The sequence below is a fragment of the Mustela erminea genome, chromosome 8, assembly GCF_009829155.1.
Source record: "Mustela erminea isolate mMusErm1 chromosome 8, mMusErm1.Pri, whole genome shotgun sequence".
In the NCBI taxonomy this organism is placed as follows: Eukaryota; Metazoa; Chordata; class Mammalia; order Carnivora; family Mustelidae; genus Mustela; species Mustela erminea.
In genome coordinates, this window is record NC_045621.1 from 21,814,659 (window position 1) to 21,833,352 (window position 18,694).

General features: G+C 34.4%; 1 protein-coding gene across 5 annotated transcripts in view; it reads right to left on the reverse strand.

The window, feature by feature from the left end:
* ERBB4 (erb-b2 receptor tyrosine kinase 4) overlaps positions 1-18,694 on the reverse strand; it is a 1,157,734-nt gene that overhangs the window by 38,019 nt on the left and 1,101,021 nt on the right. For all 5 annotated transcript variants that reach the window (XM_032354684.1, XM_032354682.1, XM_032354680.1 and 2 more), the window contains 5 exons: positions 12,673-12,828; positions 10,074-10,149; positions 6,359-6,505; positions 3,822-3,919; positions 2,320-2,490 (listed from right to left, as the gene is read on the reverse strand). In XM_032354684.1, the coding sequence (XP_032210575.1) occupies positions 2,320-2,490; positions 3,822-3,919; positions 6,359-6,505; positions 10,074-10,149; positions 12,673-12,828 (648 nt within the window). The remainder of the gene's footprint in view (positions 1-2,319; positions 2,491-3,821; positions 3,920-6,358; positions 6,506-10,073; positions 10,150-12,672; positions 12,829-18,694) is intronic.

Consider the following 18,694-nt stretch of genomic DNA (forward strand, 5'->3'; position numbering starts at 1 on the left):
AAGGCCTTTTAATGTCTGAAAATAAAATGGTATTTAAGAACAATTCCCTTAAAAAAGACCTGAAAAACTAAAAAGATATCTACTGATAACTGTTTAAATAATAATGTGGAATAAGAAATGATGACTAAAGGCCAAATAATTTCTCAAGTGGCTTGTACTTTGTCTCACTAATTTCATTTAGTTAATTCAAACCTTTATTAAGAATTCCTTGCATTGCGCCTAAATTAAAATGAACAGAGTTGGAATCTGAGAAGGCTTATAAAAGCAAAAGATTCCAGCTGTTGGCCTTTATAGCATTTCATATTAAGGAAAGAAAACGACTTTCTGAGATGTCTCTCTTTTTTTGTTTGTTTTTTATTTGTGAGAGTGAGAGAGAGAGAGAGCCCACAAACAAGCAGGGGGAGAAGCAGGCTCCCTGCTAAGCAAGGAGCCCAGTGGGGGACTTGATCCTAGGACCCTGGGATGGTAACCTGAGCTGAAGGCAGACATTTAAGCAACTGAGCCACCCAGGTGCCCCTGAAATGTCTCTGTTTTAATAAAAGTAACTAATATGTCACATAAAGTTTTAAATACCAGAGTTACAAGTTGGCCACTTTGCTAAGCATAAAATGGGGAAAAAAAACTTATTCCTTTATACACCTGAAAGACTTTGTTTCTTCCTATAAACAGTTCTGATGTTCACTGACTATCAATTGATTTAATATTTAAATCTTTTAGTTATCTTCTCCCCATTGGGATGGAATATTTTTCATAGGAAAGAAAAACTGAGGTGTTTTGTTTTGTTTTGTTTGCCTCTTTCTACATCAGCCCTTCCGAATGGGGCAAATGAACAAAAGGTATGGAGTAGGCTGAGGAATGCATTTCGTAAGAAAATCACCTGGAGGATTTTCCAAGAAACAGTTACCTCAAACAGTGAGGTAGATGTCAAGAAAAACATTGTATCGTGAAGATAACATGTTCCAATAACTTTGAAGCAATAGTATGTGTAGTAGAGACAGACTGCCTGCATTAGAATCCTACCATTCCACTGGCTAACTGTCTGGCACCAGTCAAATACCTTAACTGTGACAAGTTTTCTTCATTTGTCAGATGGAGAGGATGATAATAGAATCCAAAGAAATTGCTGTAAGGATTCAGAGACTTAGTATACATGTGTTGGTTCAGAGTAAGCACCAGGTGAGTGTTACTTTATTATTGCTGTGAATCTGAAACAAAGCAAACAACTTCATTTTGGAAAATAAGCAGCAGGTGGACAGTTTTCTCATGTTTATGGGCAAGATAAATAGTTTGTTTCACTGGCTGTGATAATGTCCTTAAATGCAGGAACCTAGACACTTCTTGAAGGTGGAGTTTTGTCAAAATTCGTTGAACCTCAAGTAACTGATTATGTCTTGCATACAGACATACCCAATACATGTTGAGTGAATAATGAATGAATTTTTAAAAATAACCAAACATGTGGATTGACAATTTTCAGAAAAAGAATGGTATTCATAGAGAGTGGGCTAAATATTTAATATTAAATGCAAATTCTTTTCAGAAGTTTCCTTTGAAGTTTCAATCTACCTCTTAGAAATGATTCAGCAGTCTTCCCAAAATGATTGTTAAAGTCCAAAGTATTGAAGTTTTCTGTTTATACTTAAAATTGACAGAGAATATTTAGTCTCTTAAATGAAAGAGAGTTGTACTTGTATCACCTCTTGACTATGATCATACCATCTTTTTAAGAGAGCCTACCTCGTTAAGAATTTTCATTTATTTATAAAGACACAGTTTTATTAGTTTGAATGGGTTGATTTTTTTGTTAATTGAATTGGTAGATTTTTAAAAAACTAAGGTTTAACTAACATAAGACAAAGAAAACATTTCTCATCTTGAAATCCTAAAGATATTTCAGAGTACTTATCATATTTCCCAGGCTTGTGTTGCAAAATTAACAATACATGGCCTATCTTTCATTGATAGAGTATGTTTTTAATCTAGGAATCCTGTTGAAATGAGTTGCATAATTATTTTGTAATTCTAGGGCTTAAAATATATTTGCACGACTTTATTTTTTATTATTTATTTATTTATATTAATTTTTAAAAGGATTTTATTTATTTATTTGACAGAGAGAGGGAACACAAGCAGGGGGTGTGGGAGAGGGAGAAACATATTCTTTGATGAACAGGGTGCCTAATGCAGGACTTGATCCCAGGACCCAGGGATCATGACCTGAGCCAAAGGCAGACACTAAATGACTGAGCCATCCAGGAGCCCCTGCATGATTTCATTCCTCAGAAACAATATGGGAGGTGGTAGATGATTATTTCTTACCCTATTTGAGTCAATTCTTGCTCTGGAAGTGTAGATGGGAGGTGGGATGTTGAAAGCCTGAGGAACCAGGTACTCCTCAGCATCCATCATGTCTTCCAAATCCTCTTCATCCAATAGATTCTGAAAGAACTTGCTGTCGTTTGGACTGGGAAGCTTCATGCGATCATCACCCTAAAAGTTTGCCCACCAGACAAAGAAAAGATAATTCTTCCTTTCTTCTGAAACATGCGGACTTTGCAGCAAATTTACGGAATATCAAAACAAGTGGTTGAAAATCCATGCACTCATTTAAAAACATAATTCTTTAGCACAAGTACCAGTCATGAAGAAGCCTGTAACACACTTAGATGTGACAGGGTAGGATAAATACATTTAACAGATTGTGATAAATGCCATCAGAGATGAGTAGAGCAGGATACTCTGGCTGTTTTGAGGGAGGCATCATCTATTTCAGATCTGAGAATAACGGTAGGCTTCATTGCCAGGATGTTTGAGCTGTGACTTTAAGAATAAATAATAAAGGGCAATAGATTTATCAACCTTTACTTTACTTTATTAAGTTGATTTGACATTGTAGTGTTCTCAGGACACACAGGCTCCATGATTTGTCCTATAACATAACACTGCTAACGTGCTAGCTTTCCAAATCACAGCACAAGGGGCAAATCATATAAATGACGGTGGGAGAGACACCAAAATCCTACTCTTTCTTCCTTCAACTATTTCTTCAATATGATTTTTTCATTTTTCAAAATTATAGATATTTTTGTAAACCATTGTTTGTGCAAATTAATTTGGGAAAAAGATAACTGGAAACTATTCTAAAACCTGGCTTTTATCGTGATGTCAGACTATTGATAGGAGGATAAATGCTACCTTGCTTTCCTGAGGAAAATTAATTCCTGAGGAAAAAGTAACTCAGGGTGTGTTTGGTTATGATTTAGGTAAAAATAATCATAGATAAATACTACAATTTTTAAATTATCTAATCCATTTTTTCTACTGTTTAATATAAAATGTTCTTTGCGGCTATCATTTGATTCATATGTACATTAATTCACTTGAATCTGAATTATTGCTTGGGTACTGTATATCTTCCCAAACAAGACACATTAATAAATATTTTTTTTAGGAAATTAAATGTCAATATATTGAAACTTTTAATTCACTGTCTTCAACCATGGCCAGGATTAAAACAAAAATCTATCTTTCTTTTATTCTGAAAAGGAAAGATTATAATAATGGACGTGATTTAATGCATGTTAATAAAAAGCAGAGTGCTCGAAGACTTGTCTGAGGATAAGGACTTCTTATGTATATGGATAATCATAATTATCTGCCTGTTTGGTACTGGGGGCCCTTGAATACTAAGGGAAGATTCTTAGAAGTAGTTGTGACATCAAGTGGAAGGTTCTTGTTTGTAAGTCATTTCACATTATATTCTGCTTAATCGACTTATGAGCAGTGATTTCCACAGTTCTAAAGACCAGATCTGTACCAACCTGAATAACTAGGTATCTTTGAGGGTCTCGAGCCATCCTCGAAAATTCAGCAGCCAGTTCCTTAAATTTAGGTCTACTGTCAGCATCAATCATCCAACCTAAAAATTCACACACAACACAAAAGTCATTCTATCCATAATTATGAAGAAGTAGGATGTTAATTTTATGAAAACATAGGCTAGGTTTGAAAAATGTTGTTTTAATAATAATAATGATCTAAAAAAAAACACACAAAGAAAGCTAAAGAAAGAAACAATCCAATAGGTGAGCTTCTATCTCAATCAGTTTGTTGATATTCAGAAGTAAATGAAATATATGATAGAATAACAGAAATTTTTAAGGGCGCCTTGGTGAGTCAGTGGGTTAAAGCATCTGCCTTTCAGCTCAGGTCACAATCCCAGGGTCCTGGAAGGCAGCTATGCTCACCACTATATCGCCAATGCTGCACAGATCCCAGGGTCCTGGGATGGAGCCCCGCATCGCATCGGGCTCTCTGCTCAGCAGGGAGCCTGCTTCCTCCTCTCTCTCTGCCTTCCTCTCTGCCTACTTGTGATCTCTGTCTGTCAAAGAAATAAATAAAATCTTTAAAAAAGAAAAAAGAATAACCAAAATTTTTATTTTATTGATCTAATTTAAAATTAATTTTTCTTCTTAGAAAACATAACCTAAGCTGACTATGGGAACTTACAGAAGCTCTGATTTCTTTTTTATTTCCTTAAGTATGGAGAGAATGCCTTTTTTTTTTTTTTTAACTTTTTTTTCATGGTAATAGAAGAGGTGATAGGGATATATAATTTATTATTTTATGTCAGGAGTGACACGGAGCTTTGGTTACAATGCAGTACGCCAGCACAGAGCGGGAGAAGGGAAATGAAAGCAACTTTCTCATGCTACTCTTCTCCTGGTGGGGAAAAAACCAGTGCAAAATGATTGGTAATGTTTGTTTAGCAATAGCCATTAGCTTATCTAAGTACTAGCCTTTGCAGCATAAAAATACTATCAGCAATTTTCAAGGTAGGTATTATTATTTAGCTGGGAGTCTAGATAAAGTGGGTCTTATCTCCCCAGTTTAGCTGATGAGATCACAAGAATAAAAGCACCTAGCTTTTCCTTATTTTCTTGCCAAATGACCCTCTTCCTAGGTATTAAAACTCACAAAAGCAAGGTAAAACTCCCTATTAGGCAAAATATTTTCCTGATTTTTCATTGTTTCATCAGAGCAGCTAAATGAAGTATGTAAATCACTTCTGATGCTAGTTATGAGATCAAATCATATAATGCATGCATGTTCTTTAAAGTTCCTTCCATAGATGACTACTGAATGATGTTTGTTCCAATAAAGCTATAAGGTTTATTTCCTTTTTCCGGGAGTCCAATTTTTATTCTTGTTCTGGGAAGTCTTTGGGTGTCATTTCATGTATCATTAATATCAGCTGAAATTTTTTTCTCTCTTAACAAAGCTCAACTATTTGCATCCACTTAGGAAAAAAAAAATGCTGTTGATACCAAGATGCTAATGAGGAAATAGGTGTTTCTAAAACTACTGGAATCAAAAAAGGTTAACTTCGCCGGGAGGTATCAGTTTCTTTCTAACTAAATATTGAGTAAATAAAACTATGCTTAGAGAAAAGGGCAAGCTGACCTGAACTGGAAAGCACATTTTTATTTCTTCCCTCACTGACAGAATGTATCACGCATGTCATGAATATAAATCTGCGTAGACCTAGGTCCAAAGTCTCGTATTAATAAGATGCTTATTCACCTTCACCAGTTTGTTTCTTTGCTAACCCTGTGTAAATCAAAAGGGGAAAACCCCAGATTACACAAGAAAGATTGCTGAATGTTAATCTCACTTAAATTAAGCAGGAAACTCCAGAGACTTCCCTAATTCTATTTAAATTAAGAGCCTAGGCTGCCAAAACACATTTATAATACATATGTGTCTGGGGCATAGAAAGAAGAAAGAAAAGTAAGAGCGTTTGATGTAAACAAATGATCAAATTAAAAAAAAAAAAAAAAAACACCAAACATTCGTAATCTTTTTATTTCACTGCAGAAATACATGTCTTCTCACTTCCCATTCTGCCCTGCTAATTTCCTGTTGACTAAAACTGGTAAACCTATTTCCATTTAATTCATCTTTTTAAACTATCGGTTTCAAGCTTTCTTTCTTTATATTTAGATCATTTGTTTAGACCGCTATTTTCCTATAAAGATTACTAACATTATTGTGGCTAATTACATCTCTTTGTGAAAGACAATTTGATTGTCACGGAAATGACAAGAATCAAAGTGAAATGAATCAGAAGAGTAAGAGTCATAGAATTTCAACTTTATAATGTGGAAGCATGCATACTGATGCATATTGCTTCCTATTAACAACAAGCCAAAAACACAGGTGTTTACAAGATTTTTCGTAATTACTTTTGAGCTTTCACATTTTTCAATATATAAAAACATTAGGCAGGTAGATTAATCCATACTATTATTTTACTAAGCGTGATGATCGCGATGATAAAATTATTTTGCAATCTTACATTTGACCATGACCATGTAAACGTCAATAGTGCAGATCGGAGGCTGGGGCAAACGTTCTCCTTTCTCTAATAAATCTGGGATTTCTCGGGTTGGAATTCCATCATATGGTTTTCCTCCAAAGGTCATCAGTTCCCATATAGTGACTCCTAAATTAGAGATCAAACATTTACATAAGCATGTTAACAACATAATTCGAAGAAACCAGCAGAATGCCAGTGACAAAAGAAAACTCCCTGGAAGGCAAAAAAAAAAAAAAAAAAGTCTAAAGAGGGGTGCCTGGGTGGCACAGCTGGTTAAGCATCCAGACTCTTGGTTTTGGCTCAGGTGATCATCTCAGGATCATGAGATCGAGCCCCACCTCAGACTCTACGCTCAGAGCCTGGTCTGCTTAAGACTCTCTTCATCTACTCCCCCCCCCCCACTGTCCCCATCACCACCACCACCACTCTAAAGTACATAAATAAGTCTTAAAAAAAAGTAGTCTAAAGAAAGGCTCTTCAGATTTCTATATGCATTAGGAGAAGCCCAGTGACAAAATCTTTGTAGGAAATTCAATTATCTTACCATTGTCTTGAAATTTTTTAATGAGTAGCAGAGACAATTCCGAGCGAATGTCAGAATACAGAGTCTATTCTCCATTTCTACTTTTAGGTAATATTAATGTTTGCTGGTCCAAGTTAATTTTCACTACACAGCAATAGAGCCTATCAAACAATTTATTATATACATGTGTGCTCAGTATCAAGTAATTGTGATTGCAGATAAAATCTAATGTTGACGAATTTTGAGATGACCATTTTTGTGATTTCAAGTCCTATAGGCTAAGCCGGGATGCCGGAATGATTACCTTATGTTATGGTAAATCACTGTGGCTCTCTTTTTGACTCACACAAAGAGAACAGATGGAATGAAACACATTCCTATCTTTAACACCTGTGAGAGCCTGAGGGATCCAAATATAACATAATACCTGTGAAATAGGTATCACAAGATTAAAGGGAATCAATAGTAGTCGATTCCTTAGATAAGAAATCACTTTCTTGAACCACTAGAACAGTGATTCCCTCTGTAAAAGTAAATACCCTAAACACCAGCCTGCAAATAGCTAATTCTGATAATAATAATGTTTCTGGTTGGAACAATAGTATATATGCTATAGGTCTCTTTATGATCTCATAAATATACAATTAAAAAGTTATCATTTCTTAAGGATAAGGATTTTAAGTTCATACAGAACAATCTCTGCATAAGATTCTTACCTAGTGAATTTTTATGGGTTCGTATAATACACAACGTATGTTTTAATTAGGACTATGCTTTCTTTCCTACTGGAATGAATTATTTATTCAAACTGAGGTCTTTTTTAGCTTATAACAGTTATTACTGGCTGATAATAAAAATACAAAGCTTAAGATATAAAAAGTACATGTGAACTTCAAATTATCCTTTATCATAATATCATTAACAATTACCTGATTTTTCTTGTTAATATTTTCATCTTATGATTCTTAGGTATAATATAAAAATGTAACTAGTAACACAATTTAACTGTTTGATCTTGATTAAAATCCTACTTAATTTTGCATATTGAAGAATGGCTCTGTAGAACCAGTAATTAAGACTGAGTGTCCATGAGGCAGGCTGGAACAAGTTAAGAAGAGGATGGCTGTCCATTTCTATTCATTCAGTCAATATAAATACTTATTTATAGAATATGTGTTTAATGAGGGCATTTTGTTAACTTATGTATGCAGTTATAAATGCTTTCACCTCTCTATCAGAACTTCTAAAAAAAGAACTTCTAATATAAAAAATTGCAAAGCAATTACAAATAAAAATAATAGAAACTATAATAAAGAGAATATAAACTATAATAAATATAAAAACAAAAGAAGGAACATCAAAACCCCCACCTCTGCCAATAATAATCCAATTATATCTTTGCAGGAGTGACCACAAGATAGGGTTAAACAGAGATGGATATAGAAAGACAGTCCCAGGAGAACTGAATCAGAAACACCCTCAAAACTTATAATCCTATCATTTGAACATAAACCACAGCCAATGCATATTTATTTTTATAAAATTAATTTTTATATTAATTTTATAAAAATAAATACACATCTGGTGGCAATTTTCCACAAAGGTACATTGTAAACAACATTATTTTTCTCTCTGCCTTATATGCCTTTTGCAATCAACTATGATATATCATAAAAATCTTAAAATACCTTAGGATATGGGTTGATAACCTGGGCTATGTTTCAAAGCAGAGTACTAATCTATCTATCCATCTATCTATCTATGTACTTATATTAGAGGTTATTTAAAATTGCTTGCAGCAGATTGCTGCATTTAATTGAGGGAAAAATTCATAGAAAAAAAAGGAAAAGAAAAGTGATATATATGTCATATATTAAAATATAAATGTCAAATATTAAAATATAAAATCTAATTTGTTTCATGTAATATATATGTTAGATTTGTGTTCTGTGTAGCCTTCACAGTTCAACAACTTAAATTTTTCAGTAGTTTCCCTATATTTGTCTAATCTCAAGCACAGCACACTTTCTACTTCAAAGCTTTTTTAAAATTTTTTATTTTTTCAGTGTTCCAAAATTCATCGTTTATGTACTGTATACACCCAGTGCTCCATGCAATATGTGCGTAGAATACACAGGACCTTTTCAGAAATTTTAAATAAATAGCATAGGTGTGTGGAGGAAAAAAACACTTTACAGAAATGTCTTAACTTTTTTTTTAAAGATAATTTGTGCTTCTCTAGATAAGAGGTATAAATTCTCTATGATTGAATGGATTAAGTCTTTTTTCTAAAAATAAAGAACAAAGATAAAGCTAGACTTAAATTTGGTAACCTTAATTGTAACATACTTTCAAGTCACACCTTTTGCCTTTTTCTTAAAGGGCATCATGCTTTCAATTTGTAAGAAATGCTGGTTCTTTGCAACATATTTAAACTTAGAAAAGGTCTTGATTCATTCTTATTACTACCTGGATGGACTTTAGTTGTAAATAGCCAGAAAGATCTGATTATCTCATCTCAACAATTGAGTTAAATGCAATTAAATGAATATTCTAAGTTTAAAATCACTCTTTCCGGTTCATATTATTCGTTCTCTAATCTATCTGTTTATTCCAAAGTAGTTTGTAAATTAAAATCAAAACTGCAATTAACAATATTCTCTTCTATTTCTCCCCTCACATTTGCTCTCACCTTACTGCTTTCAGTAATTGTTCTTTATTACAACAACCTCTTTCTTATTATAGAAAAGACATTCTTTTATTTTTAATATATGTTTTCAAAGAGTTTTTTGAAAAATCAAGGCTATGATGCTCTATGATATTGTTCCTAAACTAAAATTGGTTACTTTTTTTCTGTCAAAATTATCAGAAAAGTTGCTACCAAACCAAAGGTTATGGTAGACAACTGAGATTTTAATATATTACATTTTAGAGAACCAAGAAATATCTAAAAAAAAAAAAAGACAGATAAATGATATAGTTTAGAGGGTTTTTGTTTGTTTGTTTGTTTTGTTTTTAAGTAGAAGAGCAAAGAGTTAATTCCTTTTGGAAACAAGGTTTGTAAGTAGGTATTTCCAACAAAATAAAATAAACTGGCTTAAATATTTTACATGAGCCTAATATATTTATTTTTGCCTTAAATCCCTTAAGTCACAAGGAAGACTTATTTACCATAGCTCCAAACATCACTCTGATGGGTAAATTTTCTGTAGTGTATACACTCCAGAGCCATCCATTTAATTGGCATCTGAGAAATAAAAAGAGAAATAAAAAGTGAAAGTCTTATAATTATATAAAAAGACATTCTTATATTCATTTCCCAAAATATGAGTCTCTGGACTTGCCTCAATTGTATTTTTTGATTGTGTATTTTTTGTATGTATAGAAAATACAGATATAATAATAATAAACATTTTTTTCAGTACAGAGAAAAATGAATTAAAATTTATAAAATTCATAAAGTGAATTAACCTAAAGATATATTTGTTTTTAAAAGCTTCATAAACAATGAAAAGTAAAATAGTATCACTTTCTATAATTCTTAATTAATTTTCAGTAATTAATTCAGTTACTGGTTAATATTATGACTCACAATATCGATTCCAAACATTTAAGACATATGCTTCTAAAAATATGATCTACTACATTTCCCCCCAAAATAAGATTCCTTACACTTTCACTTATTCTTTTTACCCTCAGAAAATTTCTGGCTACCAGTAAGATGGTCTATTTCTATACTTGCCCCCACTTTCTCCATTCATATAATTTGGTCACTTGAAACACCTAAAATAATGAATTCCAAAGTTAGGCTTGCTTTGTTCCCCAGTCACAGATGATCTCCCTTGTCTTGGTTAGCCAGTATTGAAAACATGTAGCATTCTCAGTCCAGGAATTATATAAAAGAATGTGAGAGGGTCAGTACCAATCTATCATCACTACAAGAAAAACAACTCAACTCACATACCCTGCTGATTAAGGGGTCAGCAGAGTTAAGTTTCAACTAGGGAGGGCACCATTATATAGCTGGAAATATAATGAGATTCTATGGAATAAAGATAAATACTTCTACTCTGCAGATGAAAGCTTAAAACTAAACAGGCCTTTGAAATCATGAGGTTTGCTGCTCACCAAGGTGACACCAAGGCAACTGTATGACAGAATCATGATATTCAGTGAAAAGGAACAGAAGACACACTGAAAGTGATTTCCCTATGGGCAAGGAGTTAGCCGACTTTATGGACTACGGACGTTGTGTTAAAGAAGTAAGTTTAAATCACAGGTGGCTTGATAAAGACTTAATGGTTACCAGGCATTTAGAGCTATAATGAATCTTGCTTTAGACAAATCCTACAGCTGTATTTTCTTAAGACAAGTGAAGTCATGTGATTTATAGACTTCTACTGTGCAATCTTGCAGTGAATTTCAAAGCTGTGGTCTCAAACTGCTGCAATTTGGTAGTAAACTGGCAGAACAGCCTAATAAAATCACGGAAAGATTGGGAAATACTATAAAATGAAAGTTATTTTTTAATTTTTCTTTTGTGATAGGATTTGATTACATATATAGTTACGTAAGAGATCATATGAAGTAATGTAAAAATCATATACTACATGACATTCAAAAATCAATGTTAAACATTTGGAAGCCTATCATTGCAAAATATTTATAATCTATATTTGGGTGGCTCATGATAAATAAAGCACATGATAAACATATTTAAATGACATATCAATCACTTTTTTTGTTTGTTTGTTAGCATGTGTTTACACATCACCATAGTAGGGATGCATTTGCTTATTTCATTTGGCCTCTCCTGATCTAAGTTTTCCCACATTAAGCTAGAGGGACCTCCAGATGGAGAGGAGATATCCTCACAGTTTAGCCAAGAATGGTGATCTCAACAGCGGGTTGATGATGAAAAACAAGAGCTGGAACTAAGTCTGGGCTGAGACCATATGGCAGGAGTACAGTTGTCAGGCGAGGCCAGAGACTGGACAGTCAGAAAAGTAGAAGAGGCAACGGTACTGTTAAGATCCCCGGGATATAGTAGCCTACATTTTGGTGGAGAGCATCAGGTTAAATAAAGCAAATTAGTCAATCACATACTACAGTAAAGCTTAAAAACATAGAGGCAGAAAAGAGAAATCTGTTTTATCTGGTGTAAGAGGATTAGAAACTAAACAGGATGAACGAAAGTTCCCGTGAGTTATGGTTCTTGGTATCCCGTGAGTTATGGTTCTTGGTATCCCGTGAGTTATGGTTCTTGGTATCCCGTGAGTTATGGTTCTTGGTATCCCGTGAGTTATGGTTCTTGGTATCCCGTGAGTTATGGGTCTTGGTATCCCGTGAGTTATGGTTCTTGGTATCCCGTGAGTTATGGTTCTTGGTAGTAGCCAGGCTTCTCCCTAATCGATGAAAGAACGGTTGTGTCTCTCTGTAGCGGTCAGTCCTGTGTTCTTAGGATCAGTGAAACAATTTCTAAGGTCCTGGATTAAAGTGTAATTTCCAGTTCACTTAAGGATCCACCCACTTCCCAATACTGGACGTGAAGTGACATAAGGACCACTAGAGATGAACTGCCTTATTTTGGCTACTTTCGGGAAATTGATATTGGTATATATAATATATTTGACCCTGGATGGGAGAGAAGGCAAATGGTGGAATTAAGATTTTACACTTTCCTAAACTCAGATTTAGTGGCCTCTTCCTCTATCATGTAAGAAGATAAAATATCATATTTTCAAGCCATAGTGCTCTAAAAAACACCCACCTTTCCTCCATCAGCATTATATTCTTTTTCATCTCCTTCTAAGAGTCTGGCTAGTCCAAAATCTGTGATTTTCACATGGTTTGGAGATTTCACTAAGACATTTCGGGCTGCTAAATCCCGATGAACAAGCCGTCTTTCTTCCAAGTACATCATTCCCTGAAAAACACCAAGTTCCAGAAAGAGAGTCAGTCAATGCCTAGGCTTTTCTGTTTGTCTAAAAAGCAGTTTCTTAGCCTTCAGTTGCAAGCGCTTGATTTCTTTAAGCAAAGCCAGAATCCTGAAGTATTTTAAAAATTAGGAAAAATCTGGGGTAAAAAACAAACCACAAATAACTTTTGGCCCTTTTCCCCTAGAGTCCTATAAAGAATGAATTACCTGTACATGAGCTAAATGTTAGGTTACTTTTTCCCCTCGGAGTTGTTATATTCTTTTGCAAACACTTGCACTAGTGAGGCATACACGTGTCTCAGTAGATAAGCTAACACACACTTGGACTGACCCCCATATTTCTAGTTGTTTTTTTCTCAATAACTCCTGCTTCATGTCATCCTCCCTGTACCACACCTGCTCCCAATAAAGACACCCATTCATAATTTTTTAAAAAATATTTCACACAAAGGTTTATTTATTTATTTATTTTTTAAAGATTTTATTTATTAATTTGACAGAGAGAAATCACAAGTAGACGGAGAGGCAGCCAGAGAGAAAGAGAGAGGGAAGCAGGCTCTCCGCTGAGCAGAGAGCCCGATGCGGGACTCGATCCCAGGACTCTGAGATCATGACCTGAGCCGAAGGCAGCGGCTTAACCCACTGAGCCACCCAGGCGCCCCCACACAAAGGTTTAATGGTGCCAAAATCACCATCATAGATTCTATCCAGACTGAAGATATTATTAATTATGCAAAAATGAACTATACCTTAAAGGCACAAGCCTGTAATTTTTTTAAATGACTTCAACAACATTAGTAGTCATTGTAAGAACCCACAAGTGAAATTACGTTGTTTATAATGACCCTGAAATGAGACTTTAATATGTTTTCTTCATTAAATATATATGGTAATTAAAAATAAAATGTATTGCTGATTGCCAACATTTGCATATATCCACATATATCCAGGTATGTTCATATATATTCATATGTATATATTCATAATCCATAGAAGCAACAAATATCAACTGACTTTACCAGTAGAGAAACTAAGAATCATTAAACATTAGGCTTAACTAAAGGTTGATGTAAAAGCAAGGAAGTAAAGACAGAGGCTCAGATTAGAGTGAACATATTCTTACTGAAGTGTTAGAAGAATTCTGTATTTGAGGATTTCAGAGGTAAAAAAAAATGTTGTCATTCAAAAACAAAATCATAATCACTAGAATGTGGTTAGAGCATACTCTCATGCCAATCGCAAATCTAAGCTGTTGATAGTTAACATTAGAATTGCAGGACTTTAAAGATTAATGGTTGCTGATATAAAAACAAAAGCTGTGGAAAACAGACACATAAATCACACAGGTAAAAAAGAAAGAAAAAATGTGAAAGGTACACCCAGTGTAGTGTAAAGAGAAGATTACTTCAAACAGCATCATGGGCCAAACACTATACTATAAATGCCCATTAAACACAACAGTGGAGATACTGGTCCACCTGATTAGCTGTTGGGTGACACCATTTTTATTAGTGTTTTCTAAAATCAGCCCACAACTAAGGTCTTCTTTCCTAAACACTGCTTTCTGTTTGAGTATGCAAACTTAGAAACTCCTAGAATAAAGTGAATCTAAAAACATACAGCCTTTATATGATTTAAGGGATCAAAAAACAGACTTATTGCCTTGGAGATAAGATTTTTTCAATTATTTGCCCATTGAAGGAATGTCCACAAAACATTCATCTTTCCTTTCTTACCACCTTCATATCAGAATACAGAAAATGTGTTGGCAACGAGTTAATATTCAGATCCACACACAATGACGGAGCAACACTATGTCCCAGGCATTGTGCTAGACATCAGGGAAACAAAAGAGAGAAGATCTGTTCACTGAAGGAGAACAGAGCTATTAACGAAATGGGCAGACATGGAATATGGACCTGAGTGAATTGCTCTGATACACATAAATGCATTTAAGGAGAGTTGTTTTGATGATCATCTGTAGTAGAGCCTAGCAAGTATGCATGAGATGGGAGCCTTCAGAGAGATTCCAAGGCCCAAGTAAGGTTTGAAAGATGTCCACCAGTTTGGGCAAGGTGAGGGGATAATTGCAGTTAGAGAGAACACACATAGGGGCATCAATACCATGGTGTACTTGGACAAAGGTATGTGATTCAGTATTTCAGAGTCATTACATATAAAGGCAGGAGAGGAGTGAATGGTGAGTCTGACAAAATAAGAAGACGCTCAATTCAACAAGGGCCTCTTATGTGTCATGGTAGAGAATCTGAGCTTTGCATCTTAGGCAGTATTTGATCTGGTGATGCAGAAGTTGTTTTAAAAAGGAGAGCAACACAGTATCACTGGAGTTTTGAAAAAAATCACCTGGTACATAGACAAAGGATTAGATACAAATACAGCTGAAGTTGGAAGCCCCTGCTACAATACAGAAGAAAAGTGATGAGATTGAAAATAATAAAGGTTACAAATTGGCAGTCCATGGGCAATATCCATTTTCCACACATATTTTTTGATCCCCACAGTGGGAAACTTTCAAACATCCTTTTTAGCTGATGACTGGCTGTACGCCATTGAGGTCACCTTCAGCTTGCCAAGATCCCACCACTCACTATTACTACCTACAAGTTCATTTACAATACTCATCTAGCTTCAATGCATGAGCGTCTGAATCTTTGACTAAACTAGGCCAGAAGAAATTTCAGGGAGAGGACAATTCCAAGATACACTTATATAATAAAATAACTATCCTTGGTAATCGAATAATGAAAAAGAGAGTAAATTATGAATGGTTGTGTTTCCTGACTTTGATAATTTAGGTTGATAATAATAATTCCTTTAGCTATAATCCTAATGCAAATAATGGTGATATATACCATACCAATAGCGAACTAATATTCACCAAGAAACTTAAGACCCTAATGACACATTCTATGTTATGAGCAGAACTATAAAAACTCCAAATGTTCTATGATATTATATACACAAAGCCATGCCAGGTGATAGGCCACCTTGAATCTCAATTCCATTTGTCTATAAAAAAGGTTTTCTTCCAAATAATGAGAACTCAATTCAGGAAACCAGATGATAATTTCTATATAGTTTCCTCTACCCACCTGATCATGATTAAAAGAAATAAAAATAGAAGCATCTGTATTATTACCAAATCATCAAAATATATTCGTATGGTTGCTTTGCAACTATGAGTACATTATAGGAATACTAACAAAGACAATAACCACTGCTAACATTGACTGAGAACTCAGAACATGGCAGGTATTAAACTAAACGCTTCTACCACAATAGGTTAACTTAGTTCTATGAGATGCATACTGTTTTCATCTTGTTTTAAATATTAGAAGACCAAGTCCCAGAGATGTCGTTACTTGTTCCAGGTTATCTAATGAGTGATAGAACTGGGATCTGATCCCTTGCTGTGGGGCTCGAAGCTCTACACATTTAAGCCTACCCACCCCCTTGATGGGTCACGGGGTCATGTGGACATGTAGAAATTAATGTACACAGTAACGCCACATAGCTTTAAAAGATCCTTGTTCTTTTGGAGCAAAAATATTATAAGATGTTTCTGTGAACTGAGGGCATATGCAAGTGACTGACTTGTTTATATTTATATTTAAAATTCAGCTTAACTATAGAACCTTTCTGATTTGGCAGGAATTTGAATTACATAAATTAGAAACTTAATTCTTGCATCAGCCCCAGGATATGCAGGATGGTGGAGTTGGTTTGAGTGTAGATTCTGAGGTCAATTGCCTGGATCGAACCCAGCTCTGCCATGTTCTAGCTGTATGACTCTGACAAGTTAGTTAATCTGGCACTCATCTTTGTCTCTAAAATGGCCATAAAAGCACCTATACCACAGATTGTTGTAAAGATAAAACGTGTTAATATATGTAAAGCACTCAAATAGTAACTGCTACATCGTAAGTGCAGAACATGCAAGCTTTCATTATTTTTCCACAGATATCAACAGCCCTAGCGTGAACAAGAATAACTTACCCTCATTAACTTGAATTGCTTATGTGAGAAAATCTGTGAACCTCAACTAATATATCACAGTAGGCGTTCAATAAATGTTTACAAATGTTGATACGTATACCCATAACCAATCCATCATGATTAATGTGTAGGTACAAATTCCAAAGAATTACTGTTCAAAGTATTATTTTAGTAATGATTCACCTGAGGATGCTGTTATATAAAAAGAAGGAAAAATTAGGGAATCTACTAAAAGATTTGGTGCCCTTCATAAATACATCTTTAGTGAGGAAAAAGGTCATAAATAATGGCCTTTAGGTTGCAAGTTTTCAGTGCTGCAGAAAGGGTGAATAAAATAGTAGATTTGCTCTACTGAAATATCTTGTCTTTTATCAGCACTGAAAGTTTTTCATAGACATATTTTAGGAGCATTTTGTCTACTTCTAGACCCAAGTGCTATAAGTCTGATTTTACGCAAGCTATTCAGAATTTACCATTGTCCAAGCCATTCAGTATTTTACCATTTTTCATACTTGCTCTATAGGCTGTAATGAGTTTTCAAAGAGTACTTACTTATTTTCTGCTTTGCTTATACCTCTTAAGAGGTGCTTTAAATGAATACAATCTAGCTAAGGAAAGTCAAACTTAACTCTGACTTCCAGAAATGCACTTTAATAGCAAAACCAAAGATAATTTTATTACAATTGAGTTTAAAGTTTTAATCTCTGGTTAAAATTGACTCATCTAAACTGCTCTATAGAAATATATCAAAATATTGGTATTGATGAACCCCTAGCAATGACCTTCTTTTCAATCTTGTGATATTTGAATCACAACTGTCAGGCAAAAATGCATTATTATTATGTTTTAATCCAATGTAAAAATGTATTCTGCCCAGCTGCAGGAAGCTAACGCAAGTCAAGAGAGACCAGACTATTTTTGACAATAAATATTTGCTTCCCATATATAGGCCATATGACAATTTCATCAAACACATGTGTGGAGCTAAATATTTCAAGCTGCAGTCAGCTCTCACAGGCATTAATCTCTGGAGTTAGCAAGAGTACAGTTTTCTTTTCTTGTTGTTTTTTTTTTTCCCCTGTTTTCATTCTAATAACCTGAAGCTTTTTTAATAACACAGGAAGCTTCAGGAAAGCTAGTTTCAAATGAAAATCACTCCTCTTTTCTACTTTTCCTTCTAAAAGAATTCTATGCCTGAGGAAAAAAAAAATCCAACTATAATGCTCTCTATCGTTAAGGCTAAAGATATGAGCATGTTCAATGAGAAAAAGGAGCCTTTTTGGATGAAGTAACTGAATTTATCCAAATAGTGCATGAAGGGAAACTAAGGGGTTCATAATTAAATCAACTGAGAAGTCTTTTCAGCCAGAGAAGCCTGGTTCAGGGCAGCAGAGAAAGAACACAGAACTGAATGTTGGAGTTAGAAGTCCAGGAAATGCTGTTCACTAGGCTTTTGACCTCAGATACTCATTTCACCTCTCCTATAAAAGTGACAGACTGGCCTAAATGATCTCTGAAGTGTCCTCTAGCTTTAAATTTTTATTCCATGATAGATGGAACTGTGCTACAGACCTATATAAAATACTAAGTCATAGGCCAATAAAAGACACAGAGAACAGTAAAGAAAGACATAGAGTAGATGCCTCCCTTCAAATATTTAGTGAGAGCCATGAATATGTTTTAGTAAAAGTCAGTTTCATGCATCCAATGTTTAAGATGACAGACTTTAGAAATAAACCCCAGCTCTTAGTAGCTTTGTGTCTTTGGTTGATTTATCTGTGTTTCAATTTCCTCATCCATTAAAGGCATAATGATAGTATTTACCCTGAAGATTGTC